Raw genomic sequence first — 24,599 nt, forward strand, 5'->3', positions numbered from 1 at the left:
TACCATTTCTGTCCTTTAACGAGCCCATCTCTGCATGAAATGTTCCCTTGGTAGCTCTAATTTTCTTGAAGAGATCTCTAATCTTTCCCATTCTGTTCTTTTCCTCTATTTCTTTGCATTGATCACTGAAGAAGGCTATTTTATCTCTTCTTGCTATTCTTTGGGATTCTGCATTCAGATGCTTATATCTTTCCTTTTCTCCTTTGCCTTTCACCTCTCTCTTTTCACAGCTATTTGTAAGGCCTTCCCAGACAGCCATTTTGCTTTTTTGTATTTCTTTTCCAGGGGGATGGTCTTGATCCCTCTCTCCTGTACAATGTCATGAACCTTATTCCATAGTTCATCAGGCACTCTATCTATCAGATCTAGGCCTTTAAATCTATTCCTCACTTTCACTGCATAATGTTAAGGTATTTGATTTAGGTCATACCTGAATGGTCTAGCGATTTGCCCTACTTTCTTCAATTTGAGTCTGAATTTGGTAATAAGGAGTTCATGATCTGAGCCACAGTCAGCACCTGGTCTTGCTTTTGTTGACTCTATAGAGCTTCTCCATCTTTGGCTGCAAAGAATATAATCAATCTGATTTCGGTGTTGACCATCTGGTGATGTCCATGTGTAGAGTCTTCTCTTGTGTTGTTGGAAACGTTTGTTTGCTATGAGCAGAGCGTTTTCTTGGCAAAACTCTATTAGTCTTTCCCCTGCTTCATTCTGCATTCCAAGGCCAAACACCTGGTTTCTTGACTTCCTAGTTTTGCATTCCAGTCCGTTATAATGAAAAGGACATCTTTTTTGGGGTGTTAGTTCTAAAAGGTCTTGTACGTCTTCATAGAACCATTGAACTTCAGGTTCTTCAGCGTTATTGGTTGGGGCATAGACTTGGATTATTGTGTTTATGTATGGTTTGCCTTGGAAACGCACAGAGATCATTCTGTCATTTTTGAGATTGCATGGAAATACTGAATTTACATGGTCAACACTGAAATCAGATTGATTATATTCTTTGCAGCCAAAGATGAAGAAGCTCTATGCAGTCAACAAAAACAAGACCAGGAGCTGACTGCAGCTCAGATCATGAACTCCTTACTACCAAATTTAGACTGAAATTGAAGAAAGTAGTGAAAACTGGTAGACCATTCAGGTATTACCTAAGTCAAATCCCTTATGATTATACAGTGGAAGTGAGAATTAGATTTAAGGGCCTAGATCTGATAGATAGAGTTCCTGATGAACTATGGAATGAGGTTCATGACATTGTTCAGGAGACAGGGATCAAGACCATCCCCACGAAAAGAAATGGAGAAAAGCAAAATGGCTGTCTGGGGAGGCCTTACAAATAGTTGTGAAAAGAAGAGAAGTGAAAAGCAAAGGAGAAAAGGAAAGATATAAGCATCTGAATGCAGAGTTCCAAAGAATAGCAAGAAGAGATAAGAAAGCCTTCTTCAGTGATCAATGTAAAGAAATAGAGGAAAACAACAGAATGGGAAAGACTAGAGATCTCTTCAAGAAAATTGGAGATACCAAGGAACATTTCATGCGAAGATGGGCTCAATAACGGACAGAAATGGTATGGACCTAAAAAAAGCAGAAGATATTAAGAAGAGGTGGCCATAATACATGGAAGAACTGTACAAAAAAGATCCTCACGACCCAGATTATCACGATGGTGTGATCACTCATCTAGAGCCAGACATCCTGGAATGTGAAGTCAAGTGGGCCTTAGAAAGCATCACTATGAAAAAAGATAGTGGAGGTGATGGAGTTCCAGTAGAGCTATTTCAAGTCCTGAACGATGATGCTGTGAAAGTGCTGCACTCAATATACCAGCAAATTTGGAAAATTCATCAATGTTCACGGGACTGGAAAATGTCAATTTTCAATCCAATTCCAAAGAAAGGCAAGGCCAAAGAATGCTCAAACTACCGCACAATTGCACTCATCTCACATGCTAGTAAAGTAATGCTCAAAATTCTCCAAGCCAGGCTTCAGCAATACGTGAACTGTGAACTCCCTGGTGTTCAAGCTGGTTTTGGAAAAGGCAGAGGAACCAGAAATTAAATTGCCAACATCTGCTGTATCATGGAAAAAGCAAGAGAGTTCCAGAAAAACATCTATTTCTGCTTTATTGACTGTGTCAAAACCTTTGACTGTGTGGATCACAATAAACTTTGGAAAATTCTGAAAGAGATGGGAATGCCAAACCACCTAACCTGCCTCTTGAGAAATCTGTATGCAGGTCAGGAAGCAACACTTAGAACTGGACATGGAACAACAGACTGTTTCCAAATAGGAAAAGGAGTACGTCAAGGCTGTATATTGTCCCCCTGCTTATTGAACTTATATTCAGAGTACATCATGTGAAACTCTGTATTGGAAGAAACACAAGCTGGAATCAAGTTTGATGGGAGAAATATCAATAACCTCAGATATACAGATAACACCACCCTTATGGAAGAAAGTGAAGAGGAACTAAAAAGCCTCTTGATGAAAGTGAAAGAGGAGAGTGAAAAAGTTGGCTTAAAGCTCAACATTCAGAAAAGGAAGATCATGGCATGTGGTCCCATCACTTCATATGAAATTGATTGGGAAACAGTGAAAACAGTGTCAGACTATATTTTTGGCCTCCAAAATCACTGCAGATGGTGACTGAAGCCATGAAATTAAAAGATGCTTACTCCTTGGAAGAAAAGTTATGACCAACCTACATAGTATATTCAAAAGCAGAGACATTACTTTGCCGACTAAGGTCCGTCTTGTCAAGGCTATGGTTTTTCCAGTGGTCATATATGGATGTGAGAGTTTGACAGTGAAGAAGGCTGAGTGCAGAAGAATTGATGCGTTTGAACTGTGGTGTTGGAGAAGACTCTGGAGAGTCCCTTTGACTCCAAGGGGATCCAACCAGTCCATTCTGATGGAGATCAGCCCTCGGATTTCTTTGGAAGGAATGATGCCAAAGCTGAAACTCCAGTACTTTGGCCACCTTATGGGAAATGTTGACTCATTTGAAATGACTTTGATGCTGGGAGGGTTGGGTGGCAGGAGGAGAATGGGACCTCAGAGGATGAGATGGCTAGATGGCATCACTGACTCAATGGACGTGAGTCTGGGTGAAATGCTGGAGTTGGTGATGTACAGGGAGTCCTGGTGTGCTGCGATTCATGGAGTTGCAAAGAGTCGGACATGACTGAGGGACTGAACTGAACTGAACTGATCTGAAATGCATTTTGAACTCTTTTGTTTACCATGATGTCTACTCCATTTCTTCTGAGGAATTCCTGCCTGCAGTAGTAGATATAATGGTTATCTGAGTTAAAATCACCCATTCCAGTCCATTTTCGTTCGCTGATTCCTAGAATGTCGATGTTCAATCTTGCCATCTCTTGTTTGACCACTTCCAATTTGCCTTGATTCATGGACTGACATTCCAGGTTCCTATGCAATATTGCTCTTTACAGCATTGGACCTTGCTTCTATCACCAGTCACATCCACAGCTGGGTATTGTTTTTGCTTTGGCTCCATCCATTCATTCTTTCTAGAGTTGTTTCTTCACTGATCTCCAGTAGAGTGTTGGGCACTTACTGACCTGGGGAGTTCCTCTTTTAGTATCCTATCATTTTGCCTTTTCATACTGTTCATGGGGCTCTCAAGGCAAAAATATTGCAGTGGTTTGCCATTCCCTTATCCAGTGGACCACGCTCTGTCAGACCTGTCCACCATGAGCTGCCCGTCTTGGTTTGCCCGGCTGGCATGGCTTAGTTTCACTGAGTTAGACAAGGCTGTGGTCCTAGTGTGATTAGACTGAGTAATTTTCTGTGAGCGTGATTTCAGCGTGTCTGCCCTCTGATGCCCTCTTGCAACAGCTACCATCTTACTTGGGTTTCTCTTCCCTTGGACATGGGGTATTTCTTCACGGCTGTTCCAGCAAAGCGCAGCCACTGTACTTTCCTTGGAGGAAGGGTATCTCCTCACTGCCGCTCTTCCTGACCTTCAATATGGGATAGCTCCTTTAGGCCTTCCTGCGCCCATGCAGCCACTGCTTCTTGGACGTGGGGTAGCTCCTCTTGGCAGCCGCCCCTGGCCTCGGACACGGGGGGTAGCTCCTCTCGGCCGTTCCTGCGCCATCACAGCCTGGCGCTCTCGACCACTTCCCCTGACCTCAGATGTGGGATAACTCCTCTTGGATGCCACTCTTCGGGCATGGGGTCCTCCCAGCTTCTGCCCCTGACCTCGGACGTGGGGTAGCTCCTCTGGGCTGCACTTAGTGTGCCTGTCGCAGCCACCTGGGCTTAGTGCACTGGTCACAGCCGCCCACGCTTAGTGGGCTAATGGAATACTCTCCAGTGAATCCAAAGGATGCCTGGATGTTATAAAGATCTCACCAGACCTACTCCCATAATTTACATTTTAAGATAACAGGATTAGCTAAAAGGTTTAGTGCAGAGACTGCATTCAGGCAGGATATATAATCCTAAGGAATGTAGAGGGAAAAAACGTTTGTCCTTTCTTCCTGGAGAATTCCAGACTCCTCTCTCCTTGGGGACCTCTAGACTTTTATCAAACTGCCTAGGAAATTACTCTCTCATATCTTAATCCTAAACTTCTAATTTATCTCCCCATCTACCCATTAACTACTTTGGTAACCATACATTTGTTTTCTATGTCTGTGAGTCTATTTCTATTTTGTATATATGTTCATTTCTGTCATGTTTTAGATTGTACTCATAAGTGATGTCATATGGTATTGTCTTTCTCTATCTGACTTCATTTAGTATGATAATGTCAAGATTCACCTACATGGCTGCAAATGGCATTGTTTTCATGGCTGAGTAATATTCCATTGTGTATATATATAAATATATATATAGATAACAAATGTGTATATATATATAGATAACAAATGTTATATATATATAGATAACAAATGTTATATATATATAAAACAAATGTATATATATAGATAACAAATGTATATCTATATAGATAACAAATGTATATATATGTGTGTGTATATATATAATGGACTTCCCTGGTTTCTCAGATGGTATATCTTCTTTATTCATTCTTCTGCCCCTGCCTTTTTCCATGCCCATTTTCCACCTCTGTGATCAAGGTTCACCAAAATATCAAACTCTCTAACTTTCCCACATGGAAATATATTTATATTATGTTTAGTGGCTAATTCTAAATGATCCTTTTTTAATTTATTTTGTACCAGTCATAGTTGAATTATCATGTTGTGTTAATTATTGTTAAAATCAAAGTAATTCAGTTATATATATATATATATTCATATTGTTTTACATTATGGTTTGCCACAGCATATTGAATATAGTTCCCTATGCTATACAGTAGGGCCTTGTATATTTATCCATTCTATATATACTAGTTTGCATCTTCTAATCCTAAACTATCCCTCCCTCAACAACCTCCTCCTTGGCAACCACAAATCTGATTATTTTTCTTTTCCACAGATAGGTTCATTTCTGTCATATTTTAGATTCCACATAAAAGTGATATCTATAGCATTTGTCTTCTTCTTTCTAACTTACTTCACTTAGTATGATAATCTCAGTTACATCTATGTTGTACACAAAATAAGAAATGAAAATGGAGACATAACAACTGATGAAGCTGAGTTAGAAACATCTACATTGACTACACTACACTTTGTGTGGATCACAGCAAAATGTGGATAATTCTTAAGAGATGGGAATACCAGACCGCCTTACCTGCCTCCTGAGAAACCTACATGCAGGTCAAGAAGCAACATTTAGAACTGAACATGGAACAATGGACTGGTTCAAAATTGGGAAAGGAATACGTCAGAGGCTGTATATTGTCACCCTACTTATTTAACTTGTATGCAGAGTATATTATGTGAAATACCAGACTGGATGTAGCTCAAGATGGAATCAAGATTGCCAGGAGGAATATCAGTAACCTCAGATATGCAGATGACACCAACCGTATGGCAGAAAGAGAAGAGGATCTAAAGAGCTTCTTAATGAAGGTAAAAGAGGAGAGTGAAAAAAGCTGGCTTAAAACTCAACATTTAAAAACAAACAAACAAACAAACTAAGATCGTGTCATCCAGTCCCATCACTTCATGGCAAATAAATGGGGAAACAATGGAAACAGTGACAAACTTTATTTTCTTGGGCTCCCAAATGACTGTAAATGGTGACTGCAACCATGAAGTTAAAAGACACTTTCTCCTTAGAAGAAAAGCTATGACAAAAATAGGCGACATAATAAAAAGCACCGGCATTACTTTGCTGACAAACGTCTGTCTAATCAGAGTTATGGTTTCTCCAGTAGTGATGTATGGGATGTGAGAGTTGGATCATAAAGAATGCTGAACACCAAAGAATTGATGCTTTTGAACTGTGGTGTTAGAGAAGATTCTTGGGAGTCCTTTGAACTGCAAAGATATATACCCAGTCAATCCTAAAGGAAATCAATCCTGAATATTCATTGTAAGCACTGATGCTGAAGGTGAAAGTCCAATACTTTGGTCACCTGATGCGAAGAGCCACTCGTTAGAAAAAACCCTGATGCTGGGAAAGATTGAAGTCAGGAGAAGGGGATGACTGAGGACAAGACGGTTGGATGGCATCACTGACTTAATGGACATGAGTTTAAGCACACTCTGGCAGATAGTGAAGGACAGGAAAGCCTGGCGTGTTGCAGTGCTTGGAGTCTCAGAGTTGGAGAAGACTGAATGAGTGAACAGCAGTAAGATTTGTTGAGCTCTTATTGTACATGTAGTGTTATTTTTATTGTCTCTATCTACAGATAAGAAAAATGAAGCCTAAGGTAATGTACACAATAGAGCCAAACTTATACAGCTAGTGAATTTACAAATCCATGAAATCAGGCTTCAGAACCACATGTACAAGTGCTTTGCTGTACATACTCCCTGATGCTGGGGCATTTTAGTCTTCCAAATAATAATTATATATTTTCCAAAACGTCCTCTGATCCAGCCCTCAGTGCTGGCTCTGAAAACTCCCTTACAGAAGCAAACTTCAAGTATGATAAATACTGGTTAGCAAAAGCAATAGTAGGTTGTTCATTTATAAGTTTTAAAAACACATTGAAAGAAAACCTGCTTGCTTTTTAAATGTTGCATAATTAATATTAATTAAAAAAATCTGTTTTCTGTTAGCTTGTGAAATTAAATTACTGATTATATATGATGTCTTTATTCTGTACAATGCTTATGTTCTATTCCAAAAAATAGATTTTGTGAAAAAATTAAGGAGGCATCTCAATTATAGTTTCAGGACAATTTGATTTCAAGTTGCTCCTTGGTTAAAAATAAAGCTACCATATTGAAATATAAATGTTGGTAAATGTGTCACAATGATCAAGACAGAGGATAGAAAATTCTGAGAGTAGGATCTGTGTGTCCTCAGCCTGGAATACCTGAAATGCCACCTCTTCCTTTAAGAGTCATGGGTATCCCAGTGGAGACATCACTTTGAGTGCTTTGCTATTTTTAAATTTAAAGTTTTAATACTACCTGTAAAGGGATAAGCAGGATCTATACTCTAAATTCAGTCAAATTTTACTCAACTGGTTTGCTCTTTTTTATTTATTTTAAAAGTTAAACAATAGTCAGTGCATTCAAAATGTTGATATGTGTATAACTTTCAAGTAGACTGTAAAAAATTAAAATGAACACTTATGAACCTCTAAGTTGCAATCTAAAATATAACCTATGACTTTGACATGACCGTTATTTCTTTTTGATCACAGTCCCTCTATCTATTATTCTCAGATGTTACCAAGATCTTGAATTTTGTGCTTATTATTACACTTTCTTATTAAGAATTAGATGTATTCCTCATGGATATAGTCACAAGTAAGCTATTAGTTAACTTCCCTTGCTGTTGAGTTTTATAAAAACAGTGTCATATATCTACAAGTTGAATTTTTAAAAGTTTTATTTCTAGAATTTTAATGAGATTTCATATAGCTATGTGTAATTAATGTTTGCTGCTGTAAATATTCCATCATGGGTGTGTCACAATTTACTTACTCATTTCTATCAGTCATTGTTCTGACAGGAAAATAGAATCCACTTTCTATGTATTAACTGTAATGTGTAATTCTGGACTTATGTGACTCTTGGCAGACAGGGAAGGCACCTTAGGAAGGTTGCCATCAGGGATGGGAAAATCTGAATCCCACCCCTGCCAGGACCTGGGACTGAAGTAGGTGAAGCACTCTGTGGGGCAGCTATGTCCATGGTGTGGGGTTTACATGAAGGTCAGTAAGCAGTCATGTCTAACTACTGTGACTTGCCAGGAGTGATGGGCTGCAGTTCATGTTCACCTTCTAAAGGTCACTCAACATTCTGTCACTGGCAGAATCCAGGACCAAAGGAAGCACGTTGTGAAGAGACCTGGGCATGTGTCTGAGGTGTAGACATGTGTTGGTGTGGAGTCCATGTGAGAACACACCACTGTGGAACTGATGGTTTTTCCCAGTTATTTTTGTTCTTACAAGCATTGTGATTTTGAACATTCTTATACATTTGCTAATATTTATCTAGAGAATATACCTGGGAATGAGTATGCTGAGGTGTAGGTTAGGTGAATTTATAGATTTACAGGATGATGCCACAAGGGTTGTACCTACTTACAGACCTACAGGGTATATGAGTCTCTGTGGATCCACAGTCTGGTTAATGTTTGGTTTCTGACTCCATATTTTTATCATCATAGAGTATGTAGAATGGTATCTCAGTTCAGTTCAGTTCAGTTCAGTCACTCAGTCATGTCCGACTCTTTGCGACCCCATGAATCACAGCAGGCCAGGCCTCCCTGTCCATCACCATCTCCCGAATTTCACTCAGACTCACGTCCATTGAGTCGGTGATGTCATCCAGCTATCTCATCCTCTGTTGTCCCCTCCTCCTCCTGCCCCCAGTCCCTCCCAGCATCACAGTCTTTTCCAATGAGTCAACTCTTCGCATGAGGTGGCCAAAGTACTGAAGCTTCAGCTTTAGCACCATTCCTTCCAAAGAAATCCCAGGGTTGATCTCCTTCAGAATGGATGTGTTGGATCTCCTTGCAGTCCAAGGGACTCTCAAGAGTCTTCTCCAAGACCACAGTTCAAAAGCATCAATTCTTCGGTGCCCAGCATTCTTCACAGTCCAACTCTCACATCCATACATGACTACTGGAAAAACCATAGCCTTGACTAGATGGACCTTAGTCAGCAAAGTGATGTCTCTGCTTTTGAATAAGCTATCTAGGTTGGTCATAACTTTTCTTCCAAGGAGTAAGCATCTTTTAATTTCATGGCTGCAGTCACCATCTGCAGTGATTTTGGAGCCCCAAAAAATAAAGTCTGACACTGTTTCCACTGTTTCTCCATCTATTTCCCATGAAATGATGAGACCGGATACCATGATCTTCGTTTACTGAATGTTGAGCTTTAAGCCAACTTTTTCACTCTCCTCTTTTACTTTCATCTCAGTTCAGTTCAGTTCAGTCCAGTCCCTCAGTCGTGTCTGACTCTTTGTGACCCCATGATTTGCAGCACGCCAGGCCTCCCTGTCCATCACCATCTCCCGGAGTTCTCTCAGACTCATGTCCATTGAGTCTGTGATGCCATCCAGCCATCTCATCCTCGGTCGTCCCCTTCTCCTCCTGCCCCCAATCCCTCCCAGCATCAGAGTCTTTTCCAATGAGTCAACTCTTCGCATGAGGTGGCCAAAGTTCTGGAGCTTCAGCTTTAGGATCATTCCTTCCAAAGAAATCCCAGGGTTGATCTCCTTCAGAATGGACTGGGTCCTAATTTGACTTTTGCTTAAATTTTGATAAGGTTGAATATTCACACTTCTCTTTGGCCATTCTCTTCCTTCTTCAAGATTATACTTGTTATCAGTTGTTTGTCTTTTTCTTACATTTTTATGCTTGTTTTTGTAAACTGATTTATTGTTAACATATAATGTAAATAGTCTCCAAATTCGTGACGTAAGTTTTTGCTTTTTTGGTGTTATATTTTAATTAAGATATTCCTAATTCTAATAAAACTTTTAGTTCACTGTTAGCATATTTTATGACTTGTTTCAGAACTTGTAGATATATCTTTCAGACATAAGTCTGTAATCCAGCTGCATTTATTTATTTTTCGCTATGGTGCATGAAACAATTTCACTTTTCTTATAATGGAGATTCCATTATGTGCTGCATTAGACAATACCTTCTTTCCTTAGTATATTAATTCATATTGTTCTTGCAATATTTGCCACAAACTTAGTGGCTTAAACTACAATAGAATTGTCTATAATCCCTCAAGTATAAAACAAGAAAAAATAGAAAATATGAACAGACCAATCATGATTACTGAAATTGAATCAATAATTTAAAAACTCCCAGCAAAAATTCCAATACCATATAGGTACACAGTGAATTCTACCAAATATTTAGAAAAGAGTTAACATATAACCTTCTGAAACTATTGCGAAAAAAGAGAAAGGAACACTTCTAATCTCATTCTATGAGGGCTTCATCACCCTAATATCAAAATTAGATAAAGATACCAGAGAAAAATATTACAGGCCAGTATTACTAATGAATGGGGCTTCCTTGGTGGCTCAGTTGGAAAGAACCTGCCTGCCACTGCAAGAGACATAGATTGTATCCCTGGGTCAGGAAGATCCTCTGGAGAAAGAAATGACAACCTACTTCAGTATTCTTGCCTGGGAAATCCCATTGAGTGAGTCTGGCAGGGCCACAGTCCGCAGGGTTATGAAAGAGTCACACACAACTTAGTGACTAACAAGAACAATCACTGATGAACACAAAAATCCTCAACAAAATATGAGAAACCAAATCCAACAGTATACTAAAGAATCATACACTCTGATCAAGTGGGATTTATTCCAGAAATGCAAAGATCTGCAAATAGAATCACTGTGATATACCACATAAACAATCTGAAGAATAAAAATCATATGATGATATCAATAAATGCAGGAAAAAAGTTTTGTTATAATGCAACATCCATTTATGATTAAAAAAAAAAAAAACCTTTCCAGAAAATGGCCATAGAGGGAACACATATCAATATAATAAAGTCTATCTATGACAGACTCACTGCTAATAACATCATATTTAATGGTGAAGTGCTAAAACCATTCCCTATAAGATCAGGAATAAGGTAAGGATGCCCAGTCTCATCACTTTTTTTCAACATACCTGGAAGTCCTAGACACAGCAATCAGAGAAGTAAAAGAAATAGAAAGAATACAAATTGGAAAGAAAGAAGTAAATTGGTGACTGTTTGCAGATAACATGATACTACAAATAGAAAATTCTAAAGATATCACCAGAAGACTGCTAGCACTCATAAATGAATTTGGTAAAATTCCAGAATATAGTTTATACATAGAAACTTTGCATTTTTATACACTAATAAAGAAATATTAGAGAAATTAAGGAAACCATCTCATTTACCATGGCATCAAAAGAAATGCAATACATAGGAATAAATCTGCCTAAGTGTCAGATTTTATTTTTTGGGGGGCTCCAAAATCACTGCAGATGGTAATTGCAGCCATGAAATTAAAAGACACTTACTCCTTGGAAGAAAAGTTATGACCAACCTAGATAGCATATTCAAAAGCAGAGACATTACTTTGCCAACAAAGTTCCATCTAGTCAAGGCTATTGTTTTTCCTGTGGTCATGTATGGATGTGAGAGTTGGACTGTGAAGAAATCTGAGCCCCGAAGAATTGATGCTTTTGAACTGTGGTGTTGGAGAAGACTCCTGAGAGTCCCTTGGACTGCAAGGAGATCCAACCAGTCCATTCTGAAGGAGATCAGCCCTGGGTGTTATTTGGAAGGAATGGTGCTAAAGCTGAAACAGCAATACTTTGGCCACCTCATGCGAAGAGTTGACTCATTGGAAAAGACTCTGATGCTGGGAGGGATTGGGGGCAGGAGGAAAAGGGGACAACAGAGGATGAGATGGCTGGGTGACATCACCGCCTCGATGGACATGAGTTTGAGTGAACTCTGGGAGATGGTGATGAACACGGAGGCCTGGCGTGCTGTGATTCATGGGGTTGCAAAGAGTCGGACACAACTGAATACTGAACTGAACTGAACCCTGCCTCGGTAATGCCCCCTGTATCATATACTATTTAAATGTAGCCAGGGATCTGATTCTGGATTCCATTTCTTTGTTCTCTGTCTATGTCCCAGGATTACAGGTATCACTCCATTATAGTTAATACATATGTGATAGGTGTAACCCTCAATTTATTCATCTGCATTTGAGGGTTTTGACAATTATTAGAGTTTCATCTTTTTATACATTTTTGAAACCAGTTGGTAAATTGATTCAAACCTAATTGTGATTATAACTAGATTTCTGTTAGATCTACACAAAAATTGAAAATACTAGAAATCTCTACAACATTGAGACTCTCTCTTCGTGAATGTGATCAGCTTCCAATTTGTGTTTGCGGGTAAAGTCACTTCAGTCACCTCGAACTCTTTTCTAGCCTATGAACTGTAGCCAATTTATTGATATCCAATTGATGGTTTTATTAATGTATTTTACAAATTCTTTGTAAAGGTTTTTGTCATACATAATTAAATTTATTCTTAGAAAAATGCTTTGACTGCTGTTATAAATGGCGTCTTTTTTTTTAAAGAAAAACATTTACTAGTTATATATTGCTGGTATACACAATGCAATTGATTTTCATACTGATCTTTTATAGAACACCTTGCTAATCTTTTTTACTAATTCTAATAATTGTTTATGAAATTATTTTAAGCTTATATATATATATAATTATATAAACTATATGATTTTTTCTTTCTTGCTTTCTGACATTTAAAACATTTATACTATTCTTACTGTTTTTGAGTAGAGACATTTTATCTGGGTAAGGAAGTTTCTCATGTTTTAGATGTGAGTTTTTAATGATTGAATTTTAATTATATCAAATTATTTTTTTCTGTTCAAATAGGATGTTAACCTTTTTTTCTCCATTACGTATAGGTGAATTACAATAGATATTTTAAATCTTAAATTACCTATGTATCTCTGATAAGCAGAACTCATCATCATGCACTTTTAATATATAGAACAGGCCTTGGTTATGTTACTATTTTGTGGAATAGATTGTTTCATGAGTAGATTTAGACTCTAAATGTTCTTTTCTGATTTGGTCTAGCTATTAAGGTTATGTTCTGTGCTTACTCGATCATTTGTTACTGACTCTTTGCAACCCCATGGATTGTAGCCCACCAGGGTCCTCTGTCCATGAGGATTCTCCAGGCAAGAATACTGGAGTGGGCAACCATGCCTTCCCCCAGGGGATCAAACCCAGGTCTCCAGCATTGCAGGCAGATTCTTTACCATCTGAGCCACCAGGAAACCCCCCTCTAAGGTTACATTAGCCTGCTAAGTGAGTTGGGGGTTATTTTCCCTTTTATTTCTCTGAAATAGTCTGCTGTTGTTTGTAGTCTGGGGAGATCCCTGGGTAAAATTAAAATCTAGTCCTTGTAAGGGCAAATAAAGTCTGAAGAAAGAACCAGATCACCCCAGACTGATAGTTTGCTGGTTTAATAGGCAATTTGTTTTTGTTGTTTAGTCACGAAGTCATGCCCAACTTTTTTGCAACTACACAAAGTGTAGCCCGCCAGGCTCCTCTGTCTGTGTGATTTCCCAGACAAGAATACTGGAGTGGGTTGCCATTTCCTTCTATAGTGTAAAGCAAGTTATATATGAGGCTTGTCTTAGGCATTGGAAAGATGCCCACCAGAATCTTAAGAGTTTAACTGAGTTCAGTCACTGACACAGTCCAGGTGGTCTCAGCGATGCAGAGCTCTCTCAAAGTTGCAAGAGTGTGGCTACATGTGTGTGAACAGTAGGCAGAACATACATTATAAGGACAGAAGAAGGGTAAGGAATCTATTTAGTCTATTTACCTGGGTCCAGTAAATAGGTTAACCACTAGTCTTGTTCTCTGGAATAGTTTCCTCACTTTCTGCACAGATTAAAAGGATCTATTTTCTAAGAGTCTATTGAGATGTCTTTATACAACTGCCTGGGACTAGTATTTTTGCTGGGAATTTTATCATGATATTTATTTTTTAATATTTATATGGAGTTTCTGCTTTCTAGTTTCCCCACATTCTTAATTTAAGTATTTTTACATACAGTAAGTGCTTCCCTGATGGTTTGGATGGTAAAGAATCTGCCTGCAATGCAGGACACCCAGGTTTGATCCCTAGGTTGGGAAGATCCCCTGGGGAAGGGTATGGCAACTCAATCCAGTGTTCTTGCCTGGAGAATCCCATGGACAAAGGAGTTATGTGGGCTATAGTCCATGGGGCACAAGGATTCCGACACGATGGAGCAATTAACATTACATACATTAAACTGCACAGGTCTTAGTGTGCATCTTGGTGAGTTTTGACAGGAATATGCTTATACTTTCAACAAAATAAATGATAATACCATCACCCTGGGTGTTTCTTCATGCACTTACTTTCTAGACAGTTCAGCCTCAGCCTTACATTCTCAACAGGCAAACACTCATGAATTTTAACACCATGTATTATTTGTGCCTATAGAATTGTGTATTAGTGGAGAATCTAACGTGATATACTCTTTTGTATCAGATGCTTCCACTCAATATAATGTCTGTGAGATATTTCATACTGCTGTGTCAATCAGTGACTAGTTCCTTTCTTTTTGTGGATATACTTTATCTCTCCACTTTGCATGGGCAGTGCTATATTTCCAGTTTAATGGTGATCATGAATAAAATGTCTCAATGTACTTATGCAAGACAGTTTGGAAACACCTGCTTTTATTACTCTTAGATAAATACTTATGAATAGAATTACAGGGCTGTAGTGGATCTATGTTTAAATTCATAAATAACTTCCAATCTTCTTCACAATGTAACTGTATCATTTTAAATTAGAAATAATAATTGCTCTAGCGATTCCACATCACCATCAATATTTGCTTCTTTTTTTCAGTTTTAGCAACGTGTGTGTGTGTGTGTGTGTGTGTGTATGCTGTGTGTGTATGCTGTGTGTGTGTTTAATTATTGACTTGATGGTGTTTCTCATAGATTCTAGATTCTAGTCATTATTCACATATATTCATGGGAAGTATTTTCTCCCATGCTGTGGCTTGCAGATTTAATTCTTAATGGTTGTTGGATCATTGAATATTTCAATGAATATTCTTTGCTTGCTAGTAAACTTTCCCAGCTTAAATTTGCAAAGGCCTTCTTGTATGCTAATTTATTTTTTGTGTGTTTGTGTTTAGATCTATTGTTGTTGTTCATTCACTCAGTCTTGTCCAACTCTTTGTGACCCCATGGACTGCAGCACCCCAGGCTTCCCTGTCCTTTACCATCTCCCAGAATTTGTTCAAACTCATATTCATTGAGTCAATGATACCATCTAACCATCTTACCATCTGTTGCCCCTTACTCCTCCCCTCAATCAGGGGCTTTTTCAATGAGTCAGCTCTTCACATAAAGTGCCCAAAGTGTTGGAGCTTCAACTTCAGCATCAGTCCTTCCAATTAATACTCAGGGTTGACTTCTTTAGGATTGACTGGTCTGACCTCTATGTTGTCTAAAGGACTCTCAAGAGTCTTCTCCAGCACCACATTTGAAAAAATAAATTCTTCAGTGCTCAGCCCTCTTTATAGTCCAACTCCCACATCCATACATGACTAATGGAAAAATGATACCTTTGATTATACAGACCTTATTTGGTAAAGCTTTTAAATATGCTGTATAGGTTTGTCATAGTTTTTCTTTCAAGAAATAACCATATTTTAATTTCATGGCTATACTCATCATCTACAGTGATTTTGGAGCACAAGAAAACAAAGTCTATCACTGTTTCCATTGTTTATCCATCTATTTGCCATGAAGTGATGGGACTGGATGCCATGATCTTAGTGTTTTGAATGTTGTGTTTTAAACCAGCTTTTTCACTCTCCTCTTTCACTTTATCCAGAATCTTTTCAGTTCCTCTTCACTTTCTGCCAAAAGGGTTGTGTCATCTGAATATCTGAGGTTATTGAAATTTCTCCTGGCAATCTTGATTCCAGCTTGAGCTTCATCCATTCTGGCATTTCACATGATATATTCTGCATAGAAGTTATATAAGCAAGGTGACAATATATAGCCTTGATGTACTCCTTTCCCAATTTGGAACCAGTCCATTGTTCCATGTTCATTTCTAACTATTACCTCCTGACCTGCATACAGATTTCTCAAGAGGCAGGTCAGGTGGTCTGGTATTCCCATCTCTTCAAGAATTTTCCACAGTTGGTTGTGATCCACAGAGTCAGTCTTTAGTGTAGTCAATGAAACAGAGGTAGACTTTTTTTTTTTTTTTCTGGAATTCCCTTGCTTTTTCTATGATCCAGTGGATATTGGCAATTTGATCTCTACTTCTTCTGCCTTTTGTAAATCCAGCTTGTATGTCTGCAAGTTCTCAGTTCACCTACTGTTGGTGCCTCATTCATTAGTGGTTAGTTGCTCAGTTGTGTCTGACTCTTTGGGACCTCAAGGATTGTAGTCTACCAGGCTCCTCTGTCCATGGGATTTTCCAGGTGAGAATACTGGAGCAGGTTGCCATTTCCTTTTCCAGGGGATCTTCCTGACCTGGGGATCAAACTGGGTCTCCTGCATTGCAGGTGGATTCTTTGCCAGCTGATCTATCAGGGAATCTCAGCTTGAAGGATTTTTAGTATAACCTTGCTAGCATGTGAAATAAACACAATTTTGTAGTAGTTGGAACATTCTTTGGTATTGACTGTTTTTGGAATTGGAATGAAAACATATTTTCCAGTCCTGTGGCCACTGCTCAGTTTTCCAAATTGGCTGGCATCTTGAGCACAACACTGAAACAGCGTCATCTTTTAGGATTTGAAATAGCCCAGCTGGAATTCTATAACCTCCACTAGCTTTGTTCATAGTAATGCTTCCTAAGCTCGGCTTGACTTCACACTCCAGAATGTCTGGTTCTAGAGAAGTGATCACACTATCATGGTTGTCTGTAAGGCTCAGAGAACCACACTCTGAAAAGGACACTCAGGGACAGCCCCTAGTGGACTGACAAAGTTTATTATCCAATTGTGTAGTTTTATAATTTTGAGGGAATAGAGCATAAGACAGACTTGCACGTAGCCATTTCAGATAAACATCAAAGCATTTAAGCATAAAATACAGTTTCCACCACCCAAGTCATAACATAGCTTTGGCGAAACTCTAAAGAGAGTCTTATCATGAAACAACAGTCCTTGCTCTCAGAAACAGGTGGTCAGAAGGAAGCCTTCGAACGCCTCAAGACCGAGTGTATAACACTTCGTTATCCGTTCCCAGTGTCAGGCATTTGGTGAATGCTCATAACCCTTTGTTAAACTCATTCCAGCTTCCAATCTTCATTAAGAGTGGAGCAAATACATTTTCCGTATTTGCTCAAAGCCTTCCAGCTCCTCCACAGTTGTCTGAGTCATTAAGCCTGTTTTGGTACAGTTCTTCTGTGTATTCTTGCCACTACTTCTTAATCTCTTCTGTTTATGTTAGGTTCTTACCATTTCTGAAATATTTCCTTGGTATCTCTAATTTTCCTGAAGGGATCTCTAGTCTTTCCTATTCTATTATTTTCCTCTCTTTCTTTGTATTTTTTTTTTTTTTTTTTTTTAGTTAAGAAGACTTTCTATCTCTCCTTGCTATTCTTTGGAACTCTTCATTCAGATGGGTAAATTTTTCCTCTTCTCCTTTTTCCCTCACTTCTCTTCCTTTCTTAACTTTGGCCTATGATAGATGTTAAAATAGGAGTTGCCTTAATGTGTGTTGTGAAAGTTGCTCAGTCACGTCCAACTCTTTGTGACCCCATAGATTGTAGACCTCCCAGACTCTCTGCCCATGGGGATTCTCCAGGCAAGAATACTGGAGTGGGTTGCCATGCCCTCATCCAGGGGGTCTTCCTAGACCAGGGATTACTTGGTGGCTCAGATTGTAAAGAGTCTGCCTGCAATGTTGGAGACCCAGGGAAAGGAAATGGCAACCCACTCCAGTATTTTTGCCTGGAAAAATCCCGTGAATGCAGGAGCTTGGTGAGCTATACAGTCCATAGGGTCAGAAAGAGTCAGACACGACTGAGCAACTTCACTTTGCTTTACTGTGTGTTAGAAGTAAAAGTATTTTTTGGTGCTTGCTTTTGCATACAAATATCCAGTTGTTCCGGCACCATTTCTTAAAAAGATTTTACTTTTCAAATGTTACTGCTCTGGCACTTTTTTTTTTTTTCTTTTGACAATCAGTTGATCTAAATGTGGTCTTTTTGAACGTTATCCTGTTCCATTTATCTTACATGTCTGTAGATATCCACACTCCAATGCAGCACTGAAATGGTGTGGTAAGAACAGGCATCTTGACTTTATGCTGTATTTATGGAGAAAGTATTTAGTTTTTCACCATTAAGTGTGGTTTATTTCTTACTCTGGGTATTTTAAAATATATAATAACTCTGATATAGAAGACAGTTAATTTTGTTTATTTCTGTTTCACATGCCCAACATAGTCTTTAATGCATTCTAATCCTTTTTTTAAAATTAATGAGTAATTACCTCAGTCATTTCATGTAGTGATATTCATTTAGTAGCTGGCAACAAACGCTGATAACTGCCTTTATTTCTCTTGTTTATATCATACTTAATAAACCAGTTATATATGCCCCTAGCCCTAGAATTGTGCATGTAAGCAAACTGTTTTGTATATATGCTCTTTCTAGCATTTAAAACCCTTTTGTATGCATTCACATCTCTTATTTGCTGATCTTTAGAACAACTCTTTAATGCAAAGAAGGTAAGATTGAAGAACAGTTGAATCTCTTTATTACCAATCATGAAATTTAAAATGGACTCTTATGGGCATAGACAATGCTTGCCAAACATGAATGTTAAATTTTAATTTAAAATAATTTTTTTTTGCATTTTTGAATGTGCACAGGCATGTTAAAATTTTTCTTTATTTCTGATTAGAGAAAAACCCTTTAGAAATTTTATAAATCATAGTACTTCTCCCTAATTTCTTTTTAAATAATTTATGTGATTATATGAGTAAATTATGTTTTCAAAAGATTACTGACTTTAACATTTCTTTAGGAAGAAGCATCTCTTTAAAAGTGTATCTGAGCTCATAGGTCTGGGGTGGTTTCCTGTGTGTGTCTGTCTGTGTGTGTGTGTGTTTGGGTGTGTGAGAGGCATAACTCTGTTCTCCATGGTAAAGTTCAAAAAACCATAACCCATAAGTTTTGCTTGGTTTAAATCATTATTTTTCTCTACTTAATATAGATGTTCTAATGATTTTGTTTCCTAGTTCAATTTTGTGGGCAAATTGCTCGGGCCAAGAGGAAACTCCTTGAAGAGGCTACAGGAAGAAACAGGTGCTAAAATGTCTATCCTGGGCAAAGGATCAATGAGAGATAAAGCAAAGGTATGAACTTTGAATTTGTACAAGCACATCTGAGCTGTCCTTCAATCAGTTCCCATTATCTTTACCCTTTTAGGACTTCTCTGCACCTTCTGATATCTTCTTTATTCATAGAAATAAGCTACTGGTCTTTTTCTCCCAAAGCATGTAATTTTGTATTTTATTCCTTTTTAGTCCTTTGTTTAGGTGGCTATCAAATCTGTTCATTTCTTCTGTGTCCTCTGTAGGATGCTTCTGTATGTGTGTGCTCATTTTCTTTAATTTCCTGATTGAATCCTTTTTCTTTCTTCAGTTGTATCTTCTGTTCCCATCCCATGTATCATTCCCTCATTTTATCTTTCCACTCCACTTCACTCTGATCCTCTTACCTGAAGCAATTTCAAATACTCATCTGCAAATCTAAGAGAGTTTTGGAGAAGAAAATGGCAACCCACTCCAGTGTCCTTGCCTGGAGAATCCCATGAATAGAGGAGCCTGTCAGGCTACAGTCCATGGGGTTGAAAAGGATTGGACACAACTAAGCTACTTGCACACACACATACACTCATGAGAGTTCCACTTTTTTCCTAATGTGTCAGTGATATTAAATGACTCAAATGATCCTCAAAGACAAATAAGCTAATAAATATATCAACTTGGATATTTAAAATGATTTACATTGTATTTGAACTATATCATTTCCCCATTTTATAACTGGGAAATATCCTCTGCTTTTGATTTTTTTTTGTTTTCTTGAAATAACTATTTATAGAGATTTATTCATAAACTATCTCTTAAAATTAATTGAGAAAGCGTTACTGTTTTATGGTAGTATCATTTGACCTGGCCATACTTTTTCTAATTTGATATGTTACCAGGGAAAATAAAATAATCATAAATTTTAATGACTATAAAAATTGCTTAGAGATAGTATAGGAGTTGCTCAACTATTAGGATGAAACATTAAAGGGAGAAATTCATAGTAAGAAATGTTACTGAATTTGTGAATGTACCATGCATGTTTGATCTTTATTGTAACAAGGCTGTGTATGGTTTTTGACCAAGACATGCTATCAGCTCAGTTCAGTTCAGTTCAGTGCAGTCTCACAGTCGTGTCCGACTCTTTGTGACCCCATGAATCACAGGACGCCAGGCCTCCCTGTCCACCACCATCTCCCGGAGTTCACTCAAACTCACATCCATCAAGTCGGTGATGCCATCCAACCATCTCATCCTCTGTTGTCCCCTTTTCCTCCTGCCCCCAATCCCTCCCGGCATCACAGTCTTTTCCAATAGGTCAATTTTTGCATGAGATGGCCAAAGTACTGGCGTTTCAGCTTTAGCGTCATTCGTTCCAAAGAACACCCAGGGCTGATCTCCTTTAGAATGGATTGGTTGGAACTCCTTGCACTCCAAGGGACTCTCAAGAGTCTTCTCCAACACCACAGTTCAAAAGCATCAATTCTTCGGTGCTCAGCCTTCTTCACAGTCCAACTCTCACATCCATACATGACCACAGGGAAAACCAAAGCTTTGACTAGACAGACCTTTGTTGGTAAAGTAATTTCTCTGCTTTTTAATATGCTATCTAATTTTTTAAAACATTTCAACAAGTTTATTTACATTTTTTTTTTAATTTTAAAATCTTTAATTCTTACATGTGTTCCCACTATCTACGTTGGTCATAACTTTTCTTCCGAGGTGTAAGTGTCTTTTAATTTCATGGCTGCAATCACCATCTGCAGTGATTTTTGGAGCCCCAAAAAATAAAGTCTGACACTAATTCTACTGTTTCCCCATCTATTTCCCATGAAGTGATGGGACCAGATGCCATGATCTTCGTTTTCTGAATGTTGAGCTTTAACCCAATTTTTCAATCTCTTCTTTCACTTTCATCAAGAGGCTTTTTAGTTCCCCTTCACTTTCTGCCATAAGGGTGGTGTCATCTTCATCAGTTCAGTTCATTTCAGTTGCTCAGTCATGTCTGACTTTTTGTGACCCCATGAATCACAGCACGCCAGGCCTCCCTGTCCATCACCAACTCCCAGAGTTCACACAAACTCACGTCCATTGAGTCAGTGATGCCCTCCAGCCATCTCATTCTCTGTCGTCCTCTTCTCCTCCTGCCGCCAATCCCTCTCAGCATCAGAGTCTTCCAATGAGTCAACTCTTCGCGTGAGGTGACCAAAGTACTGGAGTTTCAGCTTTAGCATCATTCCTTCCAAAGAAAACCCAGGGCTGATTGTCTTCTGAATGGACTGATTGGATTTCCTTCCAGTCCAAGAGACTGTCAAGTGTCTTCTCCAACACCACAGTTCAAAAGCATCAATTCTTCAGTGCTCAGCTTTCTTCACAGTCCAACTTTCACATCCGTACATGACCACTGGAAAAACCATAGCCTTGACTAGATGGACCTTTGTTGGCAAAGTAATGTCTCTGCTTTTCAATATGCTATCTTGGTTGGTCATAACTTCCCTTCCAAGGAGTAAGTGTCTTTTAATTTCATGGCTGCAGTCGCCATCTGCAGTGATTTTGGAGCCCCAAAAAATAAAGTCTGACACTGTTTCCCCATCTATTTCCCATGAAGTGATGGGACCAAATGCCCTGATGTTTGTTTTCTGAATGTTGAGCTATAAGCCAACGTTTTCACTCTCCACTTTCACATTCAGCAAGATGTTTTTTAGTTCCTCTTCACTTTCTGACATAAGGGTGGTTTCATCTGCATATCTGAGGTTATTGATATTTCTCCCGGCAATCTTGATTCTAGCTTGTGCTTCTTCCAGCACAGCATTTCTCATGATTTACTCTGCATAGAAGTTATAAGCAGAGTGACAATATACAGCCTTGTTATACTCCTGTTTCTATTTGGAACCAGTCTGTTGTCCCATTTCGAGTTCTCACTGTTGCTTCCTGGCCTGCATATAGGATTCTCAAGAGGCACGTCCGGTCATCTGATATTCCCATCTCTTTAATATTTTCCCACAGTTCATTGTGATCCACACATGCTATATGGGTACTTAAAAAATAATAATTAGTTCTGTAATTTGCAAAAGGATGCTACTTGCTAGTATTAAATTTTGAGTAAATTTTAGTTACTTTCTACTGTGTATAATTTCATAAGATGACTTTTTGGCCAAAGGTACTCCTTCTAGTTAATCATAGTATATTTAGAAGAAATAATAAAGCTATTTAAGAGATAGCTTTTGTCTTGTGCTGTAAGCATATTTAGATTTTCTATGTATATGAGGATAAATTGACACATAATTATCTATATTTGCTCTTTCATATATTTTTAAATTGTTTGTTATATGTTTACCAGATATCTCAAAATCATATAATAGAAAGTTTGTTTTGTATGTTTTTATACTCTCACATAGTCTTTAAAATTTAGATCACGCAGAGATTTCCTAACCCCTGTGATAGGCTTACTTAACCATAAAACATATTTTACTGAAATTTTCTGTTTCACTCATTACACTGTTAACTTTCATGGGCCAGAGAAATGTCTTAGTTAGGTTTACACACCCATAGTCACCATGTAGTCTCTTCATACTTTTTAAAACAAATGAGTGTTGTTGCTGTTTTAATTTCCACATATTTGGACATTTTTCTTATTTATATAGTTTTATATAGGATTCTATTTTTCCTGTGAAATGTTTAGCTACCAACATAGTTATTAGAAAAATCTAGCAAGAAATAAACTTGATTATATTAACTTTCTATTAGGTTTAGTTTACTATTATTGTGCTGTGTGCTTAGTCACTCAGTCATGTCTGATTCTTTCAACCCTATAGACTAGCCCACCTGGCTTCTCTGCCCATGGGGATTTTCCAGGAAAGAATACTGAAGTGGGTTGCCATTTCCTTCTCTAATTTACGTGTTACTTAGAATCCTGTTTCTATATTGATTACATTTTGGATGATCCATCATGTTTCCATGAGTATTTTCATTGTTCCTTTTTAAAAATGAAAGAAAATGGAAACATTTAATAGCAACAATATCAATAATAATATATAGTAGTATAAAATATGCTTGTTAGACTCTAGATAAGACCTTAACTACCAAAGACAACACAGCTGAAATAAAACCACAGATGTAAGATGTGAAAAAACTTACCTTGGTAAACACTTGATTAAAATAAAAATAAATGCTTGGTAAATTTTTAATTGCTATATTACTAATTTTGTCTCTGCTACATTACCTGAACAGAAAGGAATATTATATGTAATTTTATTTTTCTAGCATATGATTAAAATTCATCTGAAACTGTTATGGATTAAAACAAAACAGACGAAGGGAGATATATTAATGCTGGTAGTAGGAGTTTGGTATGATGATCAAGTGTAACACTGGACAAGGAGAAGGGACCAACACAAGGAAAATCAGAGAAGAGAGAATGCAAGTGATGGCTCTGAAGGTGAATTCATGTCTTTATCTGTAAATATCCTGGCAGCCATATCCCTATCTTTGTTTATAGCCATGCTTATTTCCATTTGGACATTCCCAGGCGGCACTAGTGGTAAAGAACTTGCCTGCCAGTGTAGGAGATGTGAGAGATGCAGGTTGAATCTCTGAGTTGGGGAGCTCCCCTGGGGAAGGTCATGGCAAACCACTCCAGATGGAGAGACTATCCATGTTCCTAGGTAAGAAGAATCAATAATATGAAAATGAATGTACTACCAAATGCAACCTATAGATTCAATGCTATCCCTATCAAATTACCAATGGCATTTTTCACAGAACTAGAACAAAAAATTTCACAATTCATATGGAAACACAGAAGACCCTGAATAGCCAAAGCAGTCTTGAGAAAGAAGAATGGAGCTGGAGGAATCAATCTTTCTGACTTCATATTATACTACAAAGCTACAGTCATCAAGGCAGTATGGTACTGGCACAAAAACAGAAATATAAACCAATGGAACAAGATATAAAACTTAGAAATAAACTCATGCACCTATGGGTACCTCATTTTTGACGAAGGAGGCAAGAATATATAATGGGGCAAAGACATCCTCTTCAATAAGAGGTGTTGGGAAAACTGGACAGCTACATGTAAAAGAATGAAATTAGAAGTATTCCTAACACCATACACAAAGGTAAAA

At 38.0% G+C, this 24,599-nt stretch overlaps 1 protein-coding gene across 1 annotated transcript in view; it reads left to right on the forward strand.

Annotated features, from left to right (window-relative positions):
- The window catches only part of KHDRBS2 (KH RNA binding domain containing, signal transduction associated 2), an 800,500-nt gene that overhangs the window by 272,412 nt on the left and 503,489 nt on the right, over positions 1-24,599 (forward strand). Inside the window, exon 3 of the mRNA XM_005696178.3 lies at positions 19,402-19,518. Within this exon, the coding sequence (XP_005696235.2) occupies positions 19,402-19,518 (117 nt within the window). The remainder of the gene's footprint in view (positions 1-19,401; positions 19,519-24,599) is intronic.

This window comes from Capra hircus, chromosome 23 (genome assembly GCF_001704415.2).
Source record: "Capra hircus breed San Clemente chromosome 23, ASM170441v1, whole genome shotgun sequence".
NCBI lineage: Eukaryota > Metazoa > Chordata > Mammalia > Artiodactyla > Bovidae > Capra > Capra hircus.